The sequence below is a fragment of the Belonocnema kinseyi genome, chromosome 7 (assembly GCF_010883055.1).
Source record: "Belonocnema kinseyi isolate 2016_QV_RU_SX_M_011 chromosome 7, B_treatae_v1, whole genome shotgun sequence".
Classification (NCBI taxonomy): domain Eukaryota; kingdom Metazoa; phylum Arthropoda; class Insecta; order Hymenoptera; family Cynipidae; genus Belonocnema; species Belonocnema kinseyi.
This window is the reverse complement of record NC_046663.1, coordinates 70,527,356-70,552,028: the sequence shown is the minus strand read 5'-3', so window position 1 is coordinate 70,552,028 and position 24,673 is coordinate 70,527,356. Positions and strand designations below refer to the sequence as shown.

Below are 24,673 nucleotides of genomic sequence, written 5' to 3'. Positions count from 1 at the left end.
TTTATTTACAAAAAAAGTTCTTAGGTTCAAAAAAACATTCAGTGAACTGAAAAACTGTGGTCGGTAATATAGGTATTTAGCTGTGTCACATGCCCTTAAAACGATCCTGAACAGCTCATTTCTTATGAAAATGCTTGGATTACAATAAATTGAAAATATTATGAAAAAATTGTTGTGTAAATCGATTTAGAATTGTTTTTAATACCCGTATATTCCAATAAACTTTGACTTTGATAAAGTAGTTATACATATTTTTAAACTAATTTGTATAATAGCTGTATTTGTTTGAACTCATGTTATGATCATTCTACTTCCTCAAAGGTATCAAATAAATTTACTTCCAGGGAGGTTTTCTCTAAAAAAATGGATACTTTAAATATTTTTCAATCTAAACAAAAATTTTATTTTCAGAAAATCAAAGACCATTAAAAGGTTAATCAATGTGTTCAGTTATAACGAACCATTTTGTAACTTACTGTAGTGTTATATTACAAATTTCAAAAAACTTTTCCTTATATAAACAATGTTAAATTGTTCTTGACCTTTTTCGATCTTCAATAAAAATACTAGTGACGGATCTCAAAGTAAAAAAAAAATAGTAGTAAACAATGTTAAATATTAAATGTAAAATTAATTAATATTAATATTAAATGTCATCGAAGGTACGACAATAAGTGAATCGATGCGTCTCGAGGACATAAAAAATTACCTCAAATACAATACTGTTATACGCCGAGTGTTTAAAAAAATTCTTCTATGAACAGGGTCCTGCTGTACCTTCAATATTAAAATAGTTTTCCTCACATAAACAAGTTACATTTTCTTTTTAAATTACATTTCTCCTGAAAAAAGATCCCTCTGCCTGGGACTCGAACCACAATTCTACCAATTGCCGATCGAGTGCTCTTATCACTAAGCTACTGGGAAGATCGGATGAAGAATCTTTTTTCAGAAACACGCTTTTTTTGTAAGGTGTCTTTTTTAATATAATTCAATTTTACAAGGAATCTGTATTATCATTGGAAATGGTAACAACCGATCAGTGGAGATATTTTTCACCAACCGTGAAAAAGGAAATCTCGATCTCTCCAGTAGCTTAGTGGTAAGATCACCCAACCGAAACTCAATAGACCTGTGGTTCGATTCCCAACGAAGCGAAGGATTATATATTTTTTCAGAAAAAAAAATTACTTCATAGCTCTATCTAGCTTGGAAAGACTTTGAAGAATTTCTGCTTAAATCGATAATGTTGATTTCCGTTTTAACGGTTGGTGAAATATATCTCCAATGATCGGTTGTTACTATTTCCGACGATAATACAGATTCCTTGCAAGTTAAACAATATATTTAAAAAAATTATAAATAGATATTGCTATATCATAAGAAGACATGGATGATTCTTCAATAGGTCATTCGAAGCGGCTCGAAAACGCTAACAAATATGTCAGCTTTAGTAGTGTAGTATGTATTCCCAATATCGAGAAAGTCTTCCTCATATAAACGGACTAAACCATTTTTTTTTTAAACTATAAATTGTTACTAAGTGGGTCATTAAAGTTTCCTCAATAGTTCGATCGATTCATCTCGAAGATGCGAACAAATACATTAGAATAGATATAGTTTTGTTGTGTTTCAAATATCAACAACAAATTTCTCATATAAACATGGTAATTTTTTTTATTCAATCCCTAAATGCACAAAAAATTATCTAATTTCCGGATTAATTTGAGCTACAATTCGTCAAAATTTAATGGCCATTTGCTCTTTCACTTTTCAAGATTCGGTGAACAGAAAAAAGTGACATGCACACACAAGGACGTTTTTTTTTTAATTGCATTTTCGAGTTCCTAAGGTAAAATTAAATATATCAAATAAAGTAGATTTTAAAATTTAGTTAATTGAGAATAATACGAAGAAAGGAATTACATGATTTAAATAATTTAATTTCATGCGAAAATTCTAGTGGCAAAGCAGCTGAAATTGGTTTTGTTTATAAATTTTATTTCTGGAGTGTTTTTTAAATTTTTTATTTATATTGTCATTGACAAGATTTCAGAAAGCTTCCAAAGTTTATATTTAAAATGTTCTATGAAATTTTTACAAAAAAATCCCCATTTTTATGCAGTAAAAAAATTGTAGATTTTATGCGTGAAATTGCTAAAAAGAGTTTACAAATTATTTTCAACAAATTATAGAAATATGTTATAAATGAAAAATTTCAAATAAATGTTAATTGAACAACAGGTTTTAATGAAGAAGTTTGTTGAAAAATATATCATAATGATTATGAATAATTTATTTGAAATTAAATATATAAAGAAGATAAAGAAGATAAAGAAGATAGGTCGCAGAGAAGATAAAACCACCTAATTTCAATAAAACTATCACATATTGCAAATATTTCACTGAAAATGATAACTATGCTCATCAAGCTTTTGAAATGCAAAATTTTTCACCGTTGAGCAGTTCTTCTGTATGCATTAATAGGTCCCTGGGATTACACTTTTTTATAAGCCCAAAAAAGGCCCCTGACTACGGATATCTTGGGTATGTTTTCGAAATATGGATCAATTTTTGTTTAAACTATTTCTTTTTAATTTACAACATCATTTTTAACATGGCTGAGAAAAAATAAAACTTTTTTTCGTCTTGCACTTTTTCTGTACGACGAACCGTTTGCAATGTACAAGGTTATAAATAAATGATTTTTTAACAAAATACCATGTTTTCACAGTGTTACTTCAGAATCTATAATTCAGAAAAATTTAAAACTTGTACACTGTCCATATCAAGGATAAATATCTTAAAAGGAAAAAGAAATCTTTCGATCGCATAAAAACTTCTCTCCTTAAATTGTTGTTAAAAAGTTGTTATTTTTAAGTGGAAATCATTTAGATTCATTTATTAATAAACAATCATCTATATCAACCAGTGTCATAATGTTGCTTCAAATGATTGCGAAAGCTTTATCTAGCATTATTAACATAATTTATTGTTCATAATTTCTTTTGCTAAATTGTTTATAACAATCAATATAAAAAAGGACCATTAATTCCTAGAATTGATTTGAATGTCTTCTTATTAATCCTTGACACATGATTAAACTTTTCACTCTCTTGATATTTTCTCGTACGACGAGCCAATATTTATTTATAGCCTTATAAACATTGCATTTTTTATAAACACACCCTCCCCTGAAAGCCAGAATTTCCTAGTTATTAGCGATCACCTTTGTTATATCCTTAATTTTACCATAAAGAATGTAATTATCTTAGGTAGATTTTCGACAGTTGACCTTAATTGTTTATAACTACTGTTATTAACAAATACGCTCAATTAAGAAAATGGATTTGTCTTCAATTATTTTAATAATCTATGAAACAAAATAAAACTTTTCACTCTCGTGATATTTTTTTGTACGACCAGCCATTATTTATTTGTGGCCTTATAAAAAATGTATTTTTTATAAACATACCTTCGCCTAAAAGTCACGAATTCCAAGTTATTAGCGATAACCTTATTTATATCCTTAATCTTACGATGAAGAATGTAATTATCTTAGGTAGCATTTTCGATATCTGACCCTTATTGTTTATAACTACTGTCACTAACAAAAACGCTCAATTCAGAAAATCAAATTTTTCTTAATTTTTTATTAATCTATGGTACTAAATGAAACTTTTCACTCTTGTGGCAATAGTTATAAACAATAAGGATCAGATATCGAAAGTACTACCCAAGATAATTACATTCATTACGGTAAAATAAAGGATATCAAAAAAGGTGATCGCTAATAACTTGCAAATTGTGGCTTTCAGGACAGGTTATTTTTATAAAAAAAATACATTGTTTAAAAGGCCATAAATAAATAATGGCTCTTAGTATGAAAAAATGTCACGAGAGTGAAGTTTTATTTTGTTTTATATATTAATAGAAAAATTAAGAAAAAATACATTTTCTTAATTGAGCGTTTTTGTTAATAACAATAAGGGTCAGATATCAAAAATTATACAAAGATAATTACATTCTTTATGGTAAAATAAAGGATATAAATAAGGTTATCGCTAATAACTTGAAATTTTTGGCTTTTAGGGAAGGGTAAGTTTATAAAAAAAACACATTGTTTATAAGTCCATAAATAAATAATGGCTGGTCGTACAAAAAAATATCACACGAGTGAAAAGTTTTATTTTGTTTCATAGATTATTAAAATAATTAAAGAAAAATACATTTTCTTAATTGAGCGTTTTTGTTAATAACAATAGTCATAAACAATTAAAGTCAGATGCCGAAAATTTACCCAAGATAATATTACATTCTTTATGGTCAAATTAAGGATATAAAAAAAGGTGATCGCTAATAACTAGGAAATTCTGGCTTTCAGAGGAGGGTGTGTTTATAGAAAATGAATTATTTATAAGGCCATAAATAAATAATGGCTCGTCGTACGAGAAAATATCAAGAGAGTGAATAGTTTAATCATGTGTCAAGGATTAATAAAAAAACATTGAAGTCAATTCTTGTAATTAATGGTCATTATTTATATCAATTGTTACAAACAATTTAGCAAAAGAAATTATGAACAACAAATTGTATTAATAATGCCATATAAAGCTTTCGCAACAATTTGAAGCAACATTATGACACTGGTTGATCTAGATGATTGTTTATTAATAAATGAAGAGTCTAAACGGTTTCCTCTTAAAAATAACAACTTCTTAACAATTTAAGGGGAGAAGTGTTTATTCAATCGGAAGCTTTCTTTTTCCTTTTAAGATATTTATCCTTGATATGGACACTGTACGAGTTTAAAATTTTTCTCAACTATAGATTCTGAGGTAACACTGTGCAAATATGGCAAGTTTGTTAAAAATTCATTTGTTTATAACGCAATACATTGCAAGCAGTTCGTCTTACGAAAAAAGTGCAAAACGTAAAAAAGTTTTATTTTTTCTCAGCCATGTTGAAAATGATTTTATAAATTTTGTTGTTTATAAATAATGAAATTGATTAAAAAATTGTTTAAAGAAAAATTGACCCATATTTCGAAAACCTACCTAAGATATTCGTAATTAGAGGCCTTTTTTAGAGCTTTTAAGAAAGATTAATCTCGGTGACCTGTTAGTGCATACTAAAGTGTTAGTGGCTACCGGATTACAGAGCTTTTGATTTAAATAATTTATTATTGGAAGTATCGTTACATTTTCTTGATATTTCAGTTTGAATTTATGAAGTCTCAAGAATTTTAATATTGAATATTTCAGTCAATGAATTTTATTATCAATATTTCAATCTTCTCGCGATTCAATTAGTATCGATGAAATTTAATGTTAATAATGATGAAAATATACAGAAATTGTCTTCAGCAAATGTTTTTTCGGACTTCTTTATATCGCCGTGAATGGAATACAAAGGTTCTAAGTATAGCAAAATTTTAAAAATAAATTCTTTAACAGCAGAAATCATTCAAAAAATCTTTTAATATTATTTTAAAAGATAACCTTTCCTTTAGAAAGATTGTTCCTTCTTTTCTACATGTAAAAATAAATGTTTAATCTTTCCTCTTTTTTATTATTTTCCCTCCCTTATGAAAAAGAAATATTGAAAGTATTGGATCTCATACTTTTTTCGCAAATAAGTATTAGAAATCCAATACACTTTATGAACAAAATATTTGGAAGTGAGGATTCTGAATTATGAAAACTAATTTCGGTCTCTTCTCATCCGAAATTCGTTATTTCGGTCGAATGATTACAGATAATGAGTGCAGCTTCGACGATTCGTTTTACTAGAAACTCATCTTGAGTAATTGCCTTTGTTAAAAGAGACTGGGAATCCCAGCGGAAGGATATTTTCGCAATTGGTCAGTAAGGCGTAAATCCGCCGTGAAATCAAGTAAATCTAGCTTTTGAAACCGCAAAACAAGTCTTCGAGAAATAATGAGGATAGGAAATGGAAAGCTGTACTAAATAAAGGGCGAACAAAACCCTGGAAACTGTAAAGGAAATTAGTTTCTTAAATTTACTCAGGGAGAGTTTAATAATTATTTTTTATGAAATAGTTATTATCCCTAAAAATTAATTTTATATTTTTGTATTTCAGATTATGTTATTTTACGACTGGGAAAATTGAAATGAATTCGCTGATCTGAATATTTTATTCTAAATATTATTATGTAGGCACATGGGCACATAAAATGTAGATCGTTTGTCAAGATAGATTTATAGAGACAAGTATGAATGAAAAATTTCATATTAGTCCTCACAAATCAATAAACTGGCGTTATTGGAATTTAGGAATTTACAATCGACGAAGACTATAATCTCCTAAATTGAATTCTCATCACGCTTTAGGGCTTAGACGATAAAAGTTTCTTGCTCAACCAAAAATTAAGTTATATTGAGTATAATAATAATAACAATAAAATATATTTTTTTATTTCTTCTGATACGGAATTTTAAAGCGTCTCAAAATTTAAATGGAAAATTTAGAAAAAATGAAAATGGCGGATGATTTTGGAATGTTGTGAAAAAATATGTTGTTGTGTACAATAAAAAAATTTACTTTTTTCAAAAATTAAACCAGTTTCAAAGAAAATAAACAGACACCAAATTTATTTACGTATATAAAACCCATTCTTTTGATGAAAAAAATTTGCTTAATATTTCCGTTTTCCAATTGTTATATTCATTTTACTTGATTGAATGTAACAAATTTGTAATGGAATAATATTAATGGACAGCAAAATGTATTATTGTTATCGATAGGGTATCTTAAAAACGAAACTGTGAGTAAATTAAAAAAAAAGCGGAAACATTATAGGTGATAAAACCTCGGATAAAACAGAGTATACAGGTCGCCGAACTTATGGGCGCACACATATGGCGTACGTGGGAGCAGATCAAACGATTTTATTATGTGTATTCAATACGACACAGGTGGCATTGCAAATTTTCTCCGGAGCTTCCACCGATAGGAACAGATACTGTTTTTGAAGTTCACAATTTGAAAGTTGACCAGAAATGAATAAATTATTGTAATAATTACAAACATTTTAAAGAAGCGTATAGCTTATGAAAAAAAATTTGAATCAGGCGTCGAAAAACTCATATAAACAAAGTATAGGACTTTTTGAATCATTTTTAATACTTTCTCTGATGCTTCTTTTAAAACAAAAGGTTACCCGCTTTCAAATGAAATCAGTTTGGTATCATTTATGTTTTTATTTTTCAGTTGGTTGAAGAGTTTTAAACTCACCCGCAGAAAAAAATCTGCTAAGATTATATAGGATTTTCAGTTACAATAAGGACAACGTAGATTTTCTGTAAAGATTACCCAATTTTCTGCAGAGTTTAAATAATGTTCTGTTGTTTTATAAATTTACGGATATTTTATGTAATATTTACTGAAATTTTCTGTAAAATTAACATATTTAAATTGTAAAATCAAACCAAAAAGTCTTTAAATGTTACAGAAAATATCCGTAAATTTATCAAATAATTAAACATTTCGTAAACTCTACAGAAAATTCGGCAAACATTACAAAAAATCTACGTTGTCTCTATTTTACCTGAAAATCCTGTAAGCTTAGCAGAATTTTATTCTGCGTGGGATTACTTAACCAACTTCTACCTTAATGATACTTTTTCGCACAATAACGTACATCCACAGAAAATGATAAAGCAAGTTGAAAATCGAGTGAATAAAATAAAAGACACTATTAAGTTTTGTACGGTCCTAAATTTTTATAAAAAGATGTACTTTTAAAAAATATTTTTTGTGTTTACAAAAATTGAGGGCCATACAAATGAATGATATGGCCTTAGGAAAAAATTACGAATAATAAAGAGTAGCCACAATAAAAGTAGTGAATTGCATAAGAATTTAATTTTTTAAAATTTTTTTGCGCGTAATGCGACAAGGAAACCATCGTAAATCCGTCAGCCTACGGCCTCTTGGGTAGGAAATCTACTGGATGGTTGCGAGTTTCTGTCATACAGTGGCCCCAATCCATGTTTAATGCCATTAATACTTTGTAAGAATATGTTTGCAATTACCTTGTTACGCCATCTCCTATACGTTATTAAGCGTTTAAATGTAAAAGATAGTCAACTTTTTGCTGTCATTATAGCGCCCCTTATTCTTCTAATAAATCCATTTTTCATTTCATTTTCGACTGAATGATGATAATCAGGTTGGCCATGGGTAAGGAAAAACCTTAAAATCAGTGAATTTTGTTGGTCACTGAAAGGTCAAGAATGATGAAAAAAAAATGGAAAAAGTCGGAAAATTTCTTTAAGAGGCGCTTTAAATAACTATCAAGGATAAAAAGACTAAAATTTTTTTATTGAAATTGCCTTATGCCGTTTATAAAATATTATATACAGAAACAGAACTAGATAACCACCAAAAGGGGATTTTTTCAGGGGAGCGAAAAATCATTCAGTAAAATTTAAATCACTATTTAAAGATAAATCAAAAGTTTGGTCCCGAGCTAAAATGTAACTGAATTGAGGTCAAAAGAGTTTGAGTAAAAAATGTATCCAGGTTCGAAAAATAGATGTCAAAGTTGACAATCCCAAAGTTGTATTAACCTAAAATTCGAGCAAGCGCAGCTGCGGATTGTAAAAAAATTTCATTTTTAGTCAAAAGAAAACAAAAAAATAATCAATAAAATTACATTTTTGTTAAAAACTCATATTTCAATGCAGAATTTTTATATATTTCTCGCTTTGTATTGTGTATAAAATAGCTCAAAATTGCTTTACCAGATGCGGAACAGTCCACTTTGACTATTAATTTTGCAAAATTCTACGCCCGTTACCTACAAATTAGAAAAATCGAAAATAGTGAATGATGCTCAGCTGCAACATTGGTATTTAAAGGGTTAAAGATTTATCTGCTTCAGTATAAATTTCATTGTTGGGCGAAGATGCAACTTTTTGGCAGAAAATTAATCTTCTTTTGTTGAGGATTCAACTATTTTGTTAAAAATTCGTCTTTTCGGTTAAATTCAACTGAAGGGTGACACGCCATAAGGAATTAACCCATAGTTTTCCGATTTTTCAGGAAAGACAAGAAACTCCATAAAATTTAATTTTCAGCTTAAAAAAAGTCCACTCCAGGAATATTTTAGTATTGAACAAAGGCCAAAAAAATTGATTAGATAAAGTTACCCAGTTACGAGTAATTATAGATAATAAAAGGCGTTTTCAAACCTGGACGCGCGTTTTTAGTACTTTCAATGTTGAATAAAAGTAGAATATTTGAATAAATAAAAAACAGAGAAATGGTTTCGTAGATCTATTTTCACTAAAAATCATCAACAACACAACCAAAATCCCATCATTAAGTTTCCGGAAAATGATCATCATCTTTATGAAAAAACATTCATTTCATAGGATTTTCGCACCATTTCGGTAAACGGCTATATCTAACGCTTACTTTTCAGGGAGTCCTAGTTTCATAACATGCTTATTTCGAATAAAATATCGTACATCACTCGTAGGGTGACACAATTCTTCACGTGTAATTAAATCTTTACGAGGACGTTTCATTACTCGTCCTGCGAACATTGCCATCCCCGTGTAAATATGTGCCTAGCCCTACTTGTACTGTAATATACTATTAAATAAACAAGAATTTCGCATTGTCTTTCATAATTTGAGATTAAAACATTTCAAACTTGAGATCTTTTAAAGTTGCGTTTATTACTTGAAACATATTTTCAGAGATATCAAAATCATATAAATTTAGATTAATTTGAAAATATGCCTATTGAAAATTAGTTCTGCTTGAAATAATAATTCAGCTAATGTTTAATTTCAAAAACTCTTTAAAAGGGTGCTTTTTCAAGTTTTAATTATCTTGTAATCATTTGAATCCCACAAATTACTCCTTTTGGTGAGAAAATAAAACCTGATTTTTGTAAAAATTTCTAAATTCTAAAAAAGATCATTTTTGGCAGTCATATCTGCGCGTTACGAAAAAAGATTAACCGATAGATTGTGGATTGCGACATCTTGCAAGTTCGTTGTTATGGAATTTAAAAAAAAACGAGTTATAAAAAATCCTTTGTGAGGATGTGTATTTAAATGATTCAGAATTTCCTACCTAATAATCTTATGACAGAAAAAATGTAGGTTAATCCCTTATGGCGTATCACCCTTCAACTGTCTTTCAAATTGAAATCTTTTTTGAGCTGAAATATCTACTATTAAATTTTTCGGTGAAAATGCATCTCTCTTGGTTTAAGGCTGAATCACCTTTTGTTAAACACTCATTTTCTTTTGTTGAAGGTTTTAATATTTTGTTTGAAAATAAGTATTTTTAAATTTGAAACTAATCTTTTTAACTAAAAATTTTACTATTTCGTTGAAAATCCGTCTTTATTAGTAGAAACATAATCTTTTTGGTAGAAATATAAAATATTTGGTTGAAAATGCAACTGTTTTTGGTTCAACTTTAGTCTCTTTTGTTCACAAATAAAACGGTTTTGTTGAAAATTAGTCCTTTGAGATTAAACATTAATCTGTTTTATGGTCAAAAAAGTCATATTTTTTGGTTGAAGTGAGTGAATTCGAATTTTTTAAATTTTAATCTGAAATTGTTTTATTTCCTTTATAAAAGATTCTATGTGAAAAATGTTACAAGATTAAAAGTCTGGTCTTTGGATATTAATGTTCGGGAAAAATGAAAAATTCGTCAGGGGAAAATAAGATAATTTTGAAGTTTTTCGGTTACCCTGTAATAATGCATATTAATATGATATAAAAACAGGAGAAAAATAATATAATAACTCCTTTTTTCATTATATTCTCTAAAGAAAGTGTGGAAAAGTAACGGAAGAAAATATCAAAATGAACTGCTGAGACTAAAATACATGGCATTAATGCTCGCGGCGATTTAAATACAACGAAGCAACGAAAACTGGAATTGGAGTCCAAAGAGAAATTGCGACTGAAAACTGAAAGAGTTCCCGGCTCTACTATTTCCTGCGAAACATTTTTTATATTTTATGCGCTAATTGAAAGCAAGATATGTATATAAAAAAATTGCATTTATTAATTCTATTCTGATGCATGAAACATTTCCAGTGCAACATTGTGTGGCTTTATTATTATAATTTTCAGTAATAAACGTATGATTAAATGCGGTAATGATGTTATGGAGGCTTAGTAGATATATTAATATCTTCTGGTGTTTTATCGAGGAGAAATTCGAAAGAGAAATATGAATCAAAGATTAAATTTGGCCACACCGCAGACTAGAAATACTGTGTCACGGTGCCATTGGGTCGTTCCCAAAATAAAATAGAATGCGAGATGAACTGTTGTTTCACCTAGAAAAAATAAATTAAGGATCGTCTTTTAAGTTCTAATTAACTGAAGTAGAATGTTTTTCTTGATTTTTTTATTTTATTTTGTTTGTTGAGATAATCGTTGTTTTAATTTGCGAAAAGATGTGAATCAGAAGTTGAATCATTTTTTATTTCGAACCATGCTTTCAATAAGAGGAAACATTATTCAGATACTAGTATGCGGTGTAGTCAAATGCAAAAAAATGGTTATTAGTTGGAGAAATACGTTTGAAGTTTTTTGGTTTGACTGACGGGAATTTTAGTAGTGGAAACGGTAATTTTAGTTCGCTCAACCGTATCATCGTTATATAAAATCCAATGTACAAAATTATTTTCCTTTATTCACCAGTTTTTGCAGTTTGCTCTATTTATTTATTTAAAAACAGTGTAAATTTCCCTTTCATCATTTCTCGCAGCATTAGCCTTAAAGCACGTAATTTCAAAGCGCAAAAAGGATACACTTTAAAGTAACTTCTCGAATGTGATTTGATGATAATCGAAGTGAAAAAACTATAAACAATGACTGATTACAATCATTATCTTAATAGACTTTTTCAGCGGGATTAATTTAGTTAACATCTTTAGCATACTTCTATCATTTTACCTTGACTTAGTATGTGACACAAAATAAATTGCACTTAATAACCCAAGAAATATATGGAAATTTAGGATTAATGATTCATTAACCTTTTCGTGATTCCGATCTTGGAATGAATAACGCTGACCATAAATATTACGACGATGCGAGTCTTTCAAGTTTAAGACCAAAATTAGTCGCTATGCACATTAAAGAGAATGAGGAGTCATTAACATCGTTTGGCTTTTAAAATGTAGATTTTCAGGGTCGAGAGTAATTAGTGCACGTTTTTAAAACATAATAAATTTCCAAACTTTCGAAACCGATAAGTATAACTTCCGTTCTGTTATGAATATTTCAAACAGGTTTTTATATAAGTTTAAAAGGTTTTTTTGTCATATTTAGAGCTATATTTAAAGAATAAAATTAGGGAACCCCAAAAAAAATTGACTTACTATTGCCAGTTCGGTGCATCACAATCATACGGCTGTGTCTAAGAGAATTTCTGGTGGGGGTATGTCTGCCAGCTATTTGGGACGCTGCCAAATTGACAGGGACTGTCGTTGACAAGCAATTTGCCATGGATGGTGCTCTTCCCAATTCCTTTTCTTTTTCTGATCGGAAAATTTTTCCGATATTACCTGTAGAAACTGCTCCTGTAAAAAGAAATAATTTAATTGCTTTAATTCAGTTTTATATTGAAAAAAAATTGTACAAAAAACATCTAAAGATGTTTGCAAATAAAAATGTTGTCACTATTGTTAAATTACAAAATAAATGTAACATAAGTAAATTGTTTAATATCATTGTTGCATCAACTGGTACAGAAAAATAAATTTCGCTCCACCCTATTCTACGTGCTTTTGCATACAGTAAGAAGATAATGCTTTTATTGTCCCAAAACGTGTCATTTAGCGATTTTGGCTCCTCGATTTTTTATGAATAGTCGTTGAAATTATTTACCTTTAACTTTTGGGCTTTGAATTTTTGAAATATTGCCGGCACTGACGGCACTGCTGACCCGGCTAGTCCCATAGTCAATTTTGTTGTTATTGTTGTTGTTCCCTTCCTGCATTGCTGCCGGGTCATCCTCGTCACGAACTTGGCTCAAGTTGCCGACGCTCATCGCAGAAGTCACGCAAGGCGCCATTGTTGGTCCATCCTGCAAAATGCATTCGATTATTTTACAACCGCTTTTCGAAACCGTATGTTAAAGTAAATGTATTTAAATGTTTTGCAGGTTAAAAAGTATTATTTTAAAAATAATTAGTAATTTTTTTGTAAAAAAAAATATCATGAAATGAGCCAGTGACATTAGAGCATTTTCGAGTGCGCCTCTTGAAAAAGATGATTTGCGGTTCCTGCGATATCTCAACGTAGATTTATCGAAAATCAAAAAAGTTGCAAAATTTATTTAAAATATCAGTTTTTGCTCCCCCCAACGATTATTTTTAGGATTTTTTTGTAATTTTTGTGATATTTTGAAGTAAAATATGCGATTTCGTACGAAAAAGTTCGTCATTTTTTAAGTGAAAAACCACGTTAACATAAAAAAATGAAAACAAAAATATCGTTGGGGGAAGCATTTTATATGTAGAAAAACTTTACCAAGTTTAAGAAGGATCGGTTCCGTAGGTTTTGTAAAATCTCTGAAACGTTCTTTTGAAAAGTGGTTTCGAGAAAAACTCGTTTAAAGTTTTAAACATTGAAAAAGTGAAGAAAAACATTAATTTTTTTAACGATTTCAGCTCCTTATTTTTTCCATTATACTGTGCACACTTGACGAATGTAGAAAATGTAAGGAAAACTATAAAAATTCTATTATTTCATAGTATTTTTCATTGTCTTATGGCACTTTCCTATATTTTCTATGAGGAGGATCGGCTTTATACATATTTATAACTTCAAGAGTTCTGCTCCGATTGACTTAAAAATTTGACACAATATTTAAGAAATATTTTACAACAACAAAAAAAACAAAAAAATTTTTGAAAGTGCTTATCCCCCATTCCCCCCTTAAGGGAGTGGTCAGGGCGGGGGGTATTGATAAAAAAATTTTTGTTTCCATAAACCTTTACAAGTTTTTTGAGTCAATATTAAAAAATATAATATTTAGAAATCTAGAAAACTACGAAATGTACGTATAAATGAAAATTTGATCAAATGATGACATTTTAAACTTCTCAAATTTTTAAACCGCTTTTTCTCATATTTCATTTTTTAACGTTATCCACGAGCACTAACGAGCAATAAATTCCGATTTTATCAACAAAAAACTAACCATTTTTAATAAATTGTCACTTTCTACACTACAATGAAAATGTGCGCTTTTAACAAGCATCAACTTTTTAAAACTTAATATTGGTATTTATTGTTTCATAAAGTGAATGAATATGTCTCCAAATTGCGCATTTTTCCGTTATATAGGTCACTGCCAATTCAATCATGAAAGTTTCCTTTCGTCTTTTGCGGGAATTACCTATATATTACAGCTCCTTAAAAGCTCAAATATTTTGATTATTTCGGATATTACATAAAATTTAAGAAAACATGGAAAGTTAAACTATTTTTGCACAATCTACTTAAAAAATATACCAATTGGCTTCATCCTGTTCTCATTCAATACATAATTTAGAGAGAATGCAACCCTTCAAAGAGAAAAAATATTAGCCCTGAGACAATTAAAATTAAGAGAAGTTAATCATAAAAAAATATGAACGCAAAAATCTGACCGTTAGTTTAAATTCAACTAAAAAAATTATAAATGTATGAACTGTTTCCAAGAAAAAATGTATTAAATTTATACACCAGTTTTAATTCAAATATAATGGATGGTCCTTCATCATTCAAATATTTTATAATACCGAGAATACTTGTCGGCTTCCGTAGCTTAATACTTAGTAATCACTCAATGGCAGTCATACACGATGGAGTATATAATTATGAAGCTATTGGAAAAAGTTCCAGTAATTTTATTTTTAAAAATTGGAAATAGTAAGTTTGTTAAAATTGTTTATAATAATTAAGCTTGTTAGCAAATAAAAAATTAAAAACAGAAAATGATTTCCTTGAAAATATAATAACTATTGGCGTACCTTATTTCATTTTGGTTGTTTTGAGTTTACCCCTTGTCAAAATGATAAATGTTGTTAAATCAACTTTTTCTTAAATTATTTAATATTTGTTTTACGTATCGCGCACATAACTAGTTCACTGAACGCGCCCATTCTTCATTTAAAAAATATAAATTTCCTTTTACCTTTCCTATATTAATAGCAACATTTTATCCAACGCAACTGAAATAGTAAGGGAAAAAATGGGCTAGACTGGATTTTAATTTTCCAGCATATTATATAGGTTATTCAAATGATCACTAAAGTTTTTAAGTACATAGTTACCATGCCATTATAAACGTACACTTATTATGACATAATCTTGCAGAATGCTGTAGAGAATTAGAGATACACATATACAGTGAGTATGAGAAAGTTTAAGGCATAGAGACATTAGTCTTACAATCTTAAGAATGTTCATATTTTCAGTAATCCTCACAGCGTTCCATACAATTTAATTACTTAAATATGCAGATTTGCTCCAAAATTTCAATAAAATTACAAGCGAAAAAAATTTCTTAATCCTTTTGATCGCTATAAAAAAACTGCTAATTGTTCTCTTTTATTTACGAAAAACTTTGTTCTTCTGCAGAATAATTATTGCTGATACAGCAAAGTTACAGAACTGTTACTTGGAAAGATGAATTCATGAAAGGTGTTTGAAAAAACAATTATGTTCTCTGAAAATTACGTGCAAGTTAAGAAACAAAATTTCTAAACTGTTTTAAAGTTGCAACCAAAAATACAAGGCTCAAATTACTTGCCATCACTAATCTCTGTGATGTCTAACCATTTTTTATAGTAACTTTACGTAGTAGTAGTAGTGAAAAAGAAGGTCATGACTGCTTGCATTTTTTTCTACATACTGGTACCATGTCTCTTGAAAAAGAATTCACTTATTCACGAAAAATTTACTTTTTAAAAATAAATCTGAACAATATGGAAATTTTCTCACCTTATAATTATCGTACAAGCTAACGGGCCGGCTTCTTGTTGCACACTGACCATCGTCTGTTTGTTGCACCGCTTTGGCGGATAATGCCAAAGTATCTTGCGCGCGCAACTCCGACATCCTGCACCTGCGTCCTTCCGTTTTCCGGTAGTCACTTCAACTGGAAAAATTTTGCAATTCAAATTGATGTCAGAAAATATTTAACATATTTAATTTACATTTCGGTACGAATATCTGGATTTGTTTCGGCATATAATTGATGCCAATTTTTTTTATTAAGTACATATAAGATATATAAAAACATAATATAATATAATAATAATGCAATAAAATAGTATAATATATAATATAATAACAAATAACATGAAAATATAATTTTACATATAATCACTTTATTAATTACATTAATGCATAATGGAACTTTAAACATCATCATTATATGCATGCTTTGAGAGATTATGGCATACTTCATTGATTAATTAAACAAGATAGTCTATAATGTAATCCTTGAGTGCACGTATTCCTATCAATGCAAAGCATTAACGCATCATTTTATTATGACCGGAATTGCGACTCTAATATGCAGTTAATGCAGCATTGTTTGATTAATTTAATAATGGCAAAACATAAAAAATGTAATAATCTTACGTATTTTTGGGGGAGATATCTAAATTCTACAAAACTGTGTGGATATATTTATTTTCATTTAAATTGTTCATGATAAAGTCAATCGCCCGGGTAGACAGTATTAACGCTGAAATGTTTAAACACAGTGGCGAGTACATAGTACGTACCACATAGACTGTGCGAATTGATAAATTTATGTTTCGAGATGGGAGACGTCCCAGACGATTGGAAAATAGCGATTATCGTACCAATATACGAAAGAAAGGGGGATAAAAGCAACTGTAATAATTACAGAGGGATTAGCTTATTGAGTACCGTAAGTAAAATGTGCTCAATAATACTTATTCGTAGGGTAATGAAAATAACAGAAGCAAAGATTTTTGAAGTGAAAAGTGGATTTATGCCAAGAAGGTCATGTACGAATCAAATATTTAGCTTAAAGCAAATAACAGAAAAAAGTTTGAGAGTAGGAAAAAAAGTTTTCTGTGCATTTGTTGTTCTAGAAAGAGCTTTTGACAAGGTGGATAGAAGTAAACTTTGGTAAGTCCTGAAGGGTATGGAATCAATGGATGCCTCCTACAAGCTATAAAAACAATATATACGGGTAGCAAAGCGAGTGTAAGGGTGAATGGTAAATTGAGTAACTGTTTCGATATTATTCAAGGAGGTAGACAAGAATTCGTTATGTCTTCATGGTTATTTATATTATTTATGGACAAGTGTTTAAGAATGGCTCTTTTCGACGAAAAGGGTATGGATCTCGAAACAGTAAGGGTACGTGGGTTAGCATTTGCAGATGATAAGGTTGTTATGGCAGAGTCAATCGAAGACTTGCAAAGAATGTTGACTAAACTGACTGCAAGCATGAAGAGCATGGGCTTGAATGGGAGAGAATTGAACAAGTTGATAAAAACATATATCTTGGTAGTCGATTCAAAACTGACAGAAAGACATATGAGGAGTTAGATAGACGGATAAACGAAGGTAAGAAGGTTATTGGTAAAGAAGGGTCTCTTCTCAGAAGTAAAAATATATCAAATAAAGCTAAAATGGCAATACATAATTCTATATTTGTACCGACTGTACTACACGGTAGCGAAACATGGACCTATCAAGGAAAAGGTAAAGAGTAAAATAACGCAATTGATATGATATTCTTGTATATCATATACGGGAAAACTCTGATGCACAAAGTGAGTAACGAGATAATTCTCAAAGAATGTGGTGCACAAGAGACGCTAGTAGACACATGGGAAAGAAATCGTTTAACATGGTTCAAGCATGTTGGGAGAATGCCAAATGAACGACTAACAAAACAAGTGTCTCAAGGTAAAGTAGATGGCAGCGTGTCCAGAGGTAGACCGCGGAAAGAATGGTTAGAATGTGTGAATGAGACCCTAGTTAGAAGAGACATAAGAAGCCATAGAAACACGAGAGCCTGCATGAAAAAATGCATGGACGTAAAAGAAGTTAGAGAAGTCTGCCAGGACAGGGAAGTATGGCGGCAAATAGTTAATAAAAAGAGTGTCAGTAGAGTGAATGACGCCTCAAACAAAACACCTTGGCCACTAATGGACCCAAGTGGGAACCTTCCATAACGACTTTGTGAGGATATTTACTTAGGGTGATTGCTAGAGAGATTGATCAGCAACCTGGGCCGGAGCAGTGTTGTGGAACGAGCGTGTTATTTAAATAAATAATACGAGAATTCTGGGTCATTCTAAAAATTCTATATCCCTTCCTCACATTTCTCCCGTCCTCACCGAGTGAGTCACGCCTACCCCGAAAGCGAAACGGCCTAATGGTGTAATAATAATAATAATAATAATAATAATAAAACTGCAACTATGGTAGCTCTAAGAAAGCATCCAGAGATGACTGTTGTCACCTCCAACGCTTGTGGCTGCTCGTAATTGTATACCTACAAAATCATCGCAGTAGATTTCAAGCATCGTATTAAATTAGTTGAATTAACTTGTAACATTCTATTCTCATCAGTCACTTGACTTAGTCCGTGGCTATGATGTATAACCGGGTTTACCGAAGTAAAAGTTTAATAAAAACTGCAACCTAGATAATAATCAAAATAAAATCCAATCCTAACCCAAAAATGCCTTCGACATGTTGGTCAGTAACCATCTTAAGCCTGTGACAACACTGCCCTTGCAATGTTTTTATAATAATTGCTGAAAAATTTCTTCAAAGAGATGATGTCTACCTGAAAAAATGTACATATATTATAGGTATTCCCAGTGAAATTTTTCATGCATGATGCATTTTTTTCAATCGCCTTATACGTAAACGATTTTCAAACACGTCCATGGAATATTTCTATAGGATATTTTTAAACGTCATAGGATGTTTTTAAAACTTCTATGGAATTACAAGAGCTTTTGATTTTAAAAGTTTTTAGGAATTTAAAAAGATTCCAATGAATTATTAAGTAATTTCATTAATTTGAATGCGCACTGAATTCTTATTAATTTAGCCTTAATTCGTTTAAATTCTTTTGAATTCTTTTAAATACATTCAATTTTAATCAATTGAATGGTTTACTATTTTTTTGTATAAATCATCTTAAAGTCTTTTAAACTCACCTTAAATCCTTCTACGATTTTCATTAGATTCTTTGGAATATCCTTTTAAATTTTCTAAACTCATTTCAAACTTACTGAATTTCATTAATTTCTTCATATTTTTAAATTGTTTTGCATGTACTTGATTGTGTTTTTAATTCAATTTAAGTTTTTATGAATTATATCAATATCTTCTCCTTCCTCTTAAATTCCTCTAAATTCACTCAAGTTTTATTAAAATTAGTGAATTTTTTTGTTTAAAAAAATTCCAGTTCATTTGAATTTTTTTGTGGTCATTATTCACTTTTTTGTTAGAAGTTAGTAGGGTTTCAAATTTTTGAAGATATTTGAAAATACTTTATAGAATTCACCCTGAATTCTTATTAATTTACCCTCAATTCTTTGAAATTGTTTGAAATTCTCCTAATTTTTTTAATTCACTTGAATTCTTCTAAATTCACTTAAATCATCATTTGATCATTTGATTTTTGTTATTTGAAAAATATTTTTCGAATTCTACTTGAATTGTTTCGAAATCTTACGAATTTATCCTGAATTTGTTACCCTTTGAACGCGAAAACGTATCCTATGAGCGTGACAAAAAAGTACCCTTTGGTCCCTATATTTGATCCCATACGGACTTCGAGGTCAGCTCTTTTTTTTTGCTTTATCCGATACAAATATATTTTAGTAAGCGTGTGTACTGTTAACATTAATATTTTATAAGAAAAGTTAGGTTTTCTACAATTCTTTATTTCTTCTTCTTGTAACTACGTAGACTGCATTAGTTTTGCACCGATAGTTATCGTAGGATACACGCACATGTAACAGTACTTGGCCATAATAATGAAAAACATTTTTATAGGTTTTAAACAAGTCGAAACGCCCCATCGCGGAGTGAATCGCTATAACTACCTTCGTACCTTAATATAATTTCATTATGAGGGGAGAGTGCCCTTGATTGAGACGCTTTTTGTTTTTCGTTCATAAGAATAATAAAAACTTGAATATAAATAATTTTGTATGCTTACACATAAAGGTCGATGCATATCTATTACTTAGAAATAGATAACATGAAATATGAAAACAAATTGCTTATTTGAAAACGATTTTTTTAAATTTATGCAAACTTTCAAACCAAGAGCATTCGGTCGATTTTTCAAAGGTTAATGACATTTTGTCCATCTAGAACGTATTAACAAATCTTATAAATGTCGAATAATCAAAATAATTATTTTCAAGTGGAAAAAAAGTTATTCAATCAACAATTAACGCTCGATTCTCTTATTCAAAAATAGCATTTGTAATAACATGTTTTATAAGTAATAAATTGAAATAAAAACGACTACTGCCAAGCTAAGTTAATACTCCTTTGTGAAATTTTTATAAACCTTATTTTATAAAGTTGAACAATTTACGTCAATTTTGTTTTTATTAAACAATAACTATTTTGTTTGTGATTTTTTCATTATTTTATTTATTATTTATATTATTATTGCATATAATTTTATTTAAAAAATGAAATTATTGTTTATACCAGCTTTTTTATTCGCAATTTACTGTCATCGAAAGCGGAAAAAAATGTAACGCGCATGCGCAAAAACATGAAGGATTATATTAATTTCATTAAATTCCCTACAATCAGATATTTTTTATTTTTCAAAAATATTTCGATAAAATAGTGAAAATTCAATGGAAAGATACCATTAAAATTTTAATTTTAATATCTCTAAAGTGATTTTCGTTCACATTTAGAAGCAATTTTTTCAGATTTTTAATGCTTAATCCATAACGTTTTATTTCCGCTGTTCCAACCAAGAACCGTCCCAACTATACTCAAGGAGCCAGGGGTAGACCTGTGTGCCGTCATAGGTCCTGTCGATTTTGATGTTGCATCTTATACATATAGAATTTTCCGCTGATTCCGAAAATCGAGGGTGTTTCTTCGAGAAATGGGTCAATTTTGAGATAATCGCATTCGATTTTTTTTTTAAATTAATCAAGTAGACTGCTTACAATTTTATGATTTTTACTATTTTTCTTTCGCGGTCGTCTGGTGTATGTGTTTACGAACAAAAAGTTCCTCAGCCAGATTTCGATTGCTTTAATTGTTAATGTAGAAGATGAACAGTCAAAGAGAAAATGTCATAGGAATTGAAATGCACCATTTTCTACGAAAATATTAACCTGAAGACAAAAAGTTTGAAACAAAAGTGTTACTACTTGGCCAGGCGGAACTTTTTTTAATATGTAAATTTTCAATAAAAGTGAAATATTTCGAAAATTCTACGATAATAGATGAAAAAATCTATACAAGGTATAAAGTGTCGTTTTTCTCGAAAAGAGTTGATTTTATTGAAAAATATCAAGCTACAAAACTTACTATTTTGACTGAGCATTATAAATTTAACTGAAGCACTTTATTCAAATTTATTTATTTACCAAGCTAATGCAAATACTTAAATACATGAACTTTATTCCATGATATCATTGGTAATTATAAGTGAAATCTTGTAACAAAAATTGGGCTAATAGTATGAAAAGGCACAAAAATATTTGTTTTCTAAAATTACGGAAAAAACAATTATTGTATAAACTAGGGGCAATTATAAATTGAGCCTCGATCTCAGTTTCTGAGATACAAAGTTGTAATTAAGCTCAATAATTTCCATACATGTTTATTAATTAAATGGCTGTATTAACAACTTTGTAACATCTATACTTTATTTGTTACAGCGCTTTCTTTTTTGAAGTAAAAAGTAGGTCGAATTTATTACAGTATTTCAGCACCCCTTTTGAAAGTACATGATACGGCAATAAACGACCCAAAAGATTTTTAACTGCCAAAGGCGTCGGGCCGTAGACTCGTAGACAAACCATTCAAGCCAAAGTAGGGGCCCACAAATTGGTTTGTCTACGGCCCGACGCCTTTGGCAGTGGAAAAACTTTTGGGCCGTTTATTGTCGTATCATGTACTTTCAAAAGGGGTGCTGAAATACTGTAATAAATTCGACCTACTTTTTACTTAAAAAAAGAAAGCGATGTAACAAATAAAGTGATAAAGTATAGATGTTACAAAATTGTTAATACAGCCATTTAATTAATAAAATTGTATGGAAATTATTGAGCTTCATTACAACTTTGTACATCAGTTAGAAGCTGAGACCGAAACTCAATTTATAATTGCCCCTAGTTTATACAATAATTTTTTTCCGTAATTTTAGAAAACAAATATCTTTGTGCCTTTTCATACTATTAACCCAATTTTTGTTGCAAGATTTCACTTATAATTACCAATGATATCATGGAATAAAGTTCATGTATTTAAGTATTTGCATTAACTCTTTTCGAGAAAAACGACACTTTATACCTTGTATAGATTTTTGTCATCTATATTATCGTCGAATTTTCGAAATATTTCACTTTTATTGAAAATTTACATATTAAAAAAAGTTCCGCCTGGCCAAGTAGTAACACTTTTGTTTCAAACTTTTTGTCGTCAGGTTAATATTTTCGTAGAAAATGGTGCATTTCAATTCCTCTGACATTTTCTCTTTAACTGTTCATCTTCTATATTAACAATTAAAGCAATCGAAATCTGGCTGAGGAACTTTTTGTTCGTAAACACATACACCAGACGACCGCGAAAGAAAAATAGTAAAAATCATAAAATTGTTAGCAGTCTACTTGATTAATTTAAAAAAATCGAATGCGATTATCTCAAAATTGACCCATTTCTCGAAGAAACACCCTCGATTTTCGGAATCATATGAACATTCTACATGAGATGCAACATCGAAATCGACAGGATGGCATACAGGTCTACCCCTGGCTCCTAGACTCTAGTAGAGCAGTGGTCGGCACGCTCTTGCCCTGGGCAGGGTAGTCTGCCCTGGCTGCCCTGTGACGTACTCTCAGGGCAGTACCTGCGTGCTTGGCCAGATCATCCCTTTCCTTAGGGGTCCTTTGTTATAAAATGGGAAAAAATATGAGATTAAAACATTCGTAATTTTGCGATCAGTGACTTAAAAGTAATATACAGGGTCTTTCAAAACGTTCGCATGCGAGTTATATCACTGCATTAAGCGAAAAAAATCGATTAAAAATCACCAAACAATCACATGTCTATAACGCATAGATTAATAGCAAATTAACAATAAGGTTTAGCCAATCAAAGCTTGTGGAACGTTTAAGTTCCTCTCTTTTGGCAAGAGGGAATGGAAAAGGAGGAGTTTTGCGTCCATGTATTACAAAAAATATCAAAAAAAAAGTATCAATTTCAACAACAAACATAACCCGCCCTGGTCTATTGAGCTCTGTCTTGAAGGACAATAGGGCAATCGAAGGGATTATCTCCGAAAGCGTAGAGCGAGCCGTGGCTAGAGCGAAACATGTGTTGGACATAAGGTATTTTATGGTTGCACTTTCCAGCAGCTCGGACAGTAACACTTTTCAAGTAAGAAATGTATTTAAAAATCCTTTAAAATTTATTCCAAGCATTTACATTGAATAACGGCTATTTTTTTTTTAAGTCAAAATGTATTCCAAATCATTTTGCGTGAAAAGTTAGTTAATTGAAAAAAATAGACGAACGTTTTCAAAGGCATCGGCTGCAAAATTTTTAGTTTATGGCAGCTCTTTTTGCTGCTATAACAGAATCGACGTTTTTCTACTTGGGTAGTGCAGTAATTTTCGGTCCTACCGAGCGGTCGAGAGAGCCATAAAAGCGCATAAAAGTATTTAGCTGCTGCCGCATTTTTGAATTTACCTTTGTTTCTAAAACGTGCTCGAAGATTTTCCAATGCATATTATTATCAATCGACAATCCAGTATAAAATGCAAAATAATCTCTAGAACAAATTTATCTGAAAATCCTTTAAAATTTATTTCAAGTATTTAATTTCAATAACGGCTATTTTTTTTACAAGTCCAAATGTATTACAAACCATTTTGCATGGAAAAATCAAGTATTTTTGTTGAAAAATAATTATCATATTGCTTGAAAAAAATTTGGCATAGCTATCAAAGTGATTTTTCTTTAAAATTGTGAATAATGATTACTACTACCATAGTGAGCCATAAAACTTACATAAATTTCAAGATAAAACCGAGAAAAATGGAAAAAATCGATTTTTGAATGAAAATAAAAATTACATAATTTCAATCTTTGAGAGATTTTTCTCGTAACCTTTCTTTGCACCTTTCTTGATACAAAAACAAATAAAGCATTTATTTGCCCAACAAAATCGATCAAAAAGTATTTTAAAATACAGATTTTGAAAATTATTTAGAAAAAAAGTTGTTTTTTTTCCACGCCAATTGCATTTATTACAAAAATCAAAAATCATGTGCGCTTGTGAGTCACTGACGGCCTGACACTTTTGAATTGGTTAATTCAAAATTAATAACCTTATAATGAGGATTTTTACAATGCATGCTCAAAATGGTGGCCGTTTTCCTCAAGACATC

The 24,673-nt window shown here is 29.9% G+C and overlaps 1 protein-coding gene across 2 annotated transcripts in view; it reads right to left on the bottom strand.

Annotated features, from left to right (window-relative positions):
* Positions 1 to 24,673, bottom strand: part of LOC117177195 — a 45,471-nt gene that overhangs the window by 10,661 nt on the left and 10,137 nt on the right. For both annotated transcript variants that reach the window (XM_033367729.1, XM_033367728.1), the window contains exons 2-4: positions 16,005 to 16,161; positions 12,900 to 13,098; positions 12,392 to 12,592 (exon numbers count right to left, since the gene is read on the bottom strand). In XM_033367729.1, the coding sequence (XP_033223620.1) occupies positions 12,392 to 12,592; positions 12,900 to 13,098; positions 16,005 to 16,121 (517 nt within the window). In that variant the 5' untranslated portion in view covers positions 16,122 to 16,161. The remainder of the gene's footprint in view (positions 1 to 12,391; positions 12,593 to 12,899; positions 13,099 to 16,004; positions 16,162 to 24,673) is intronic.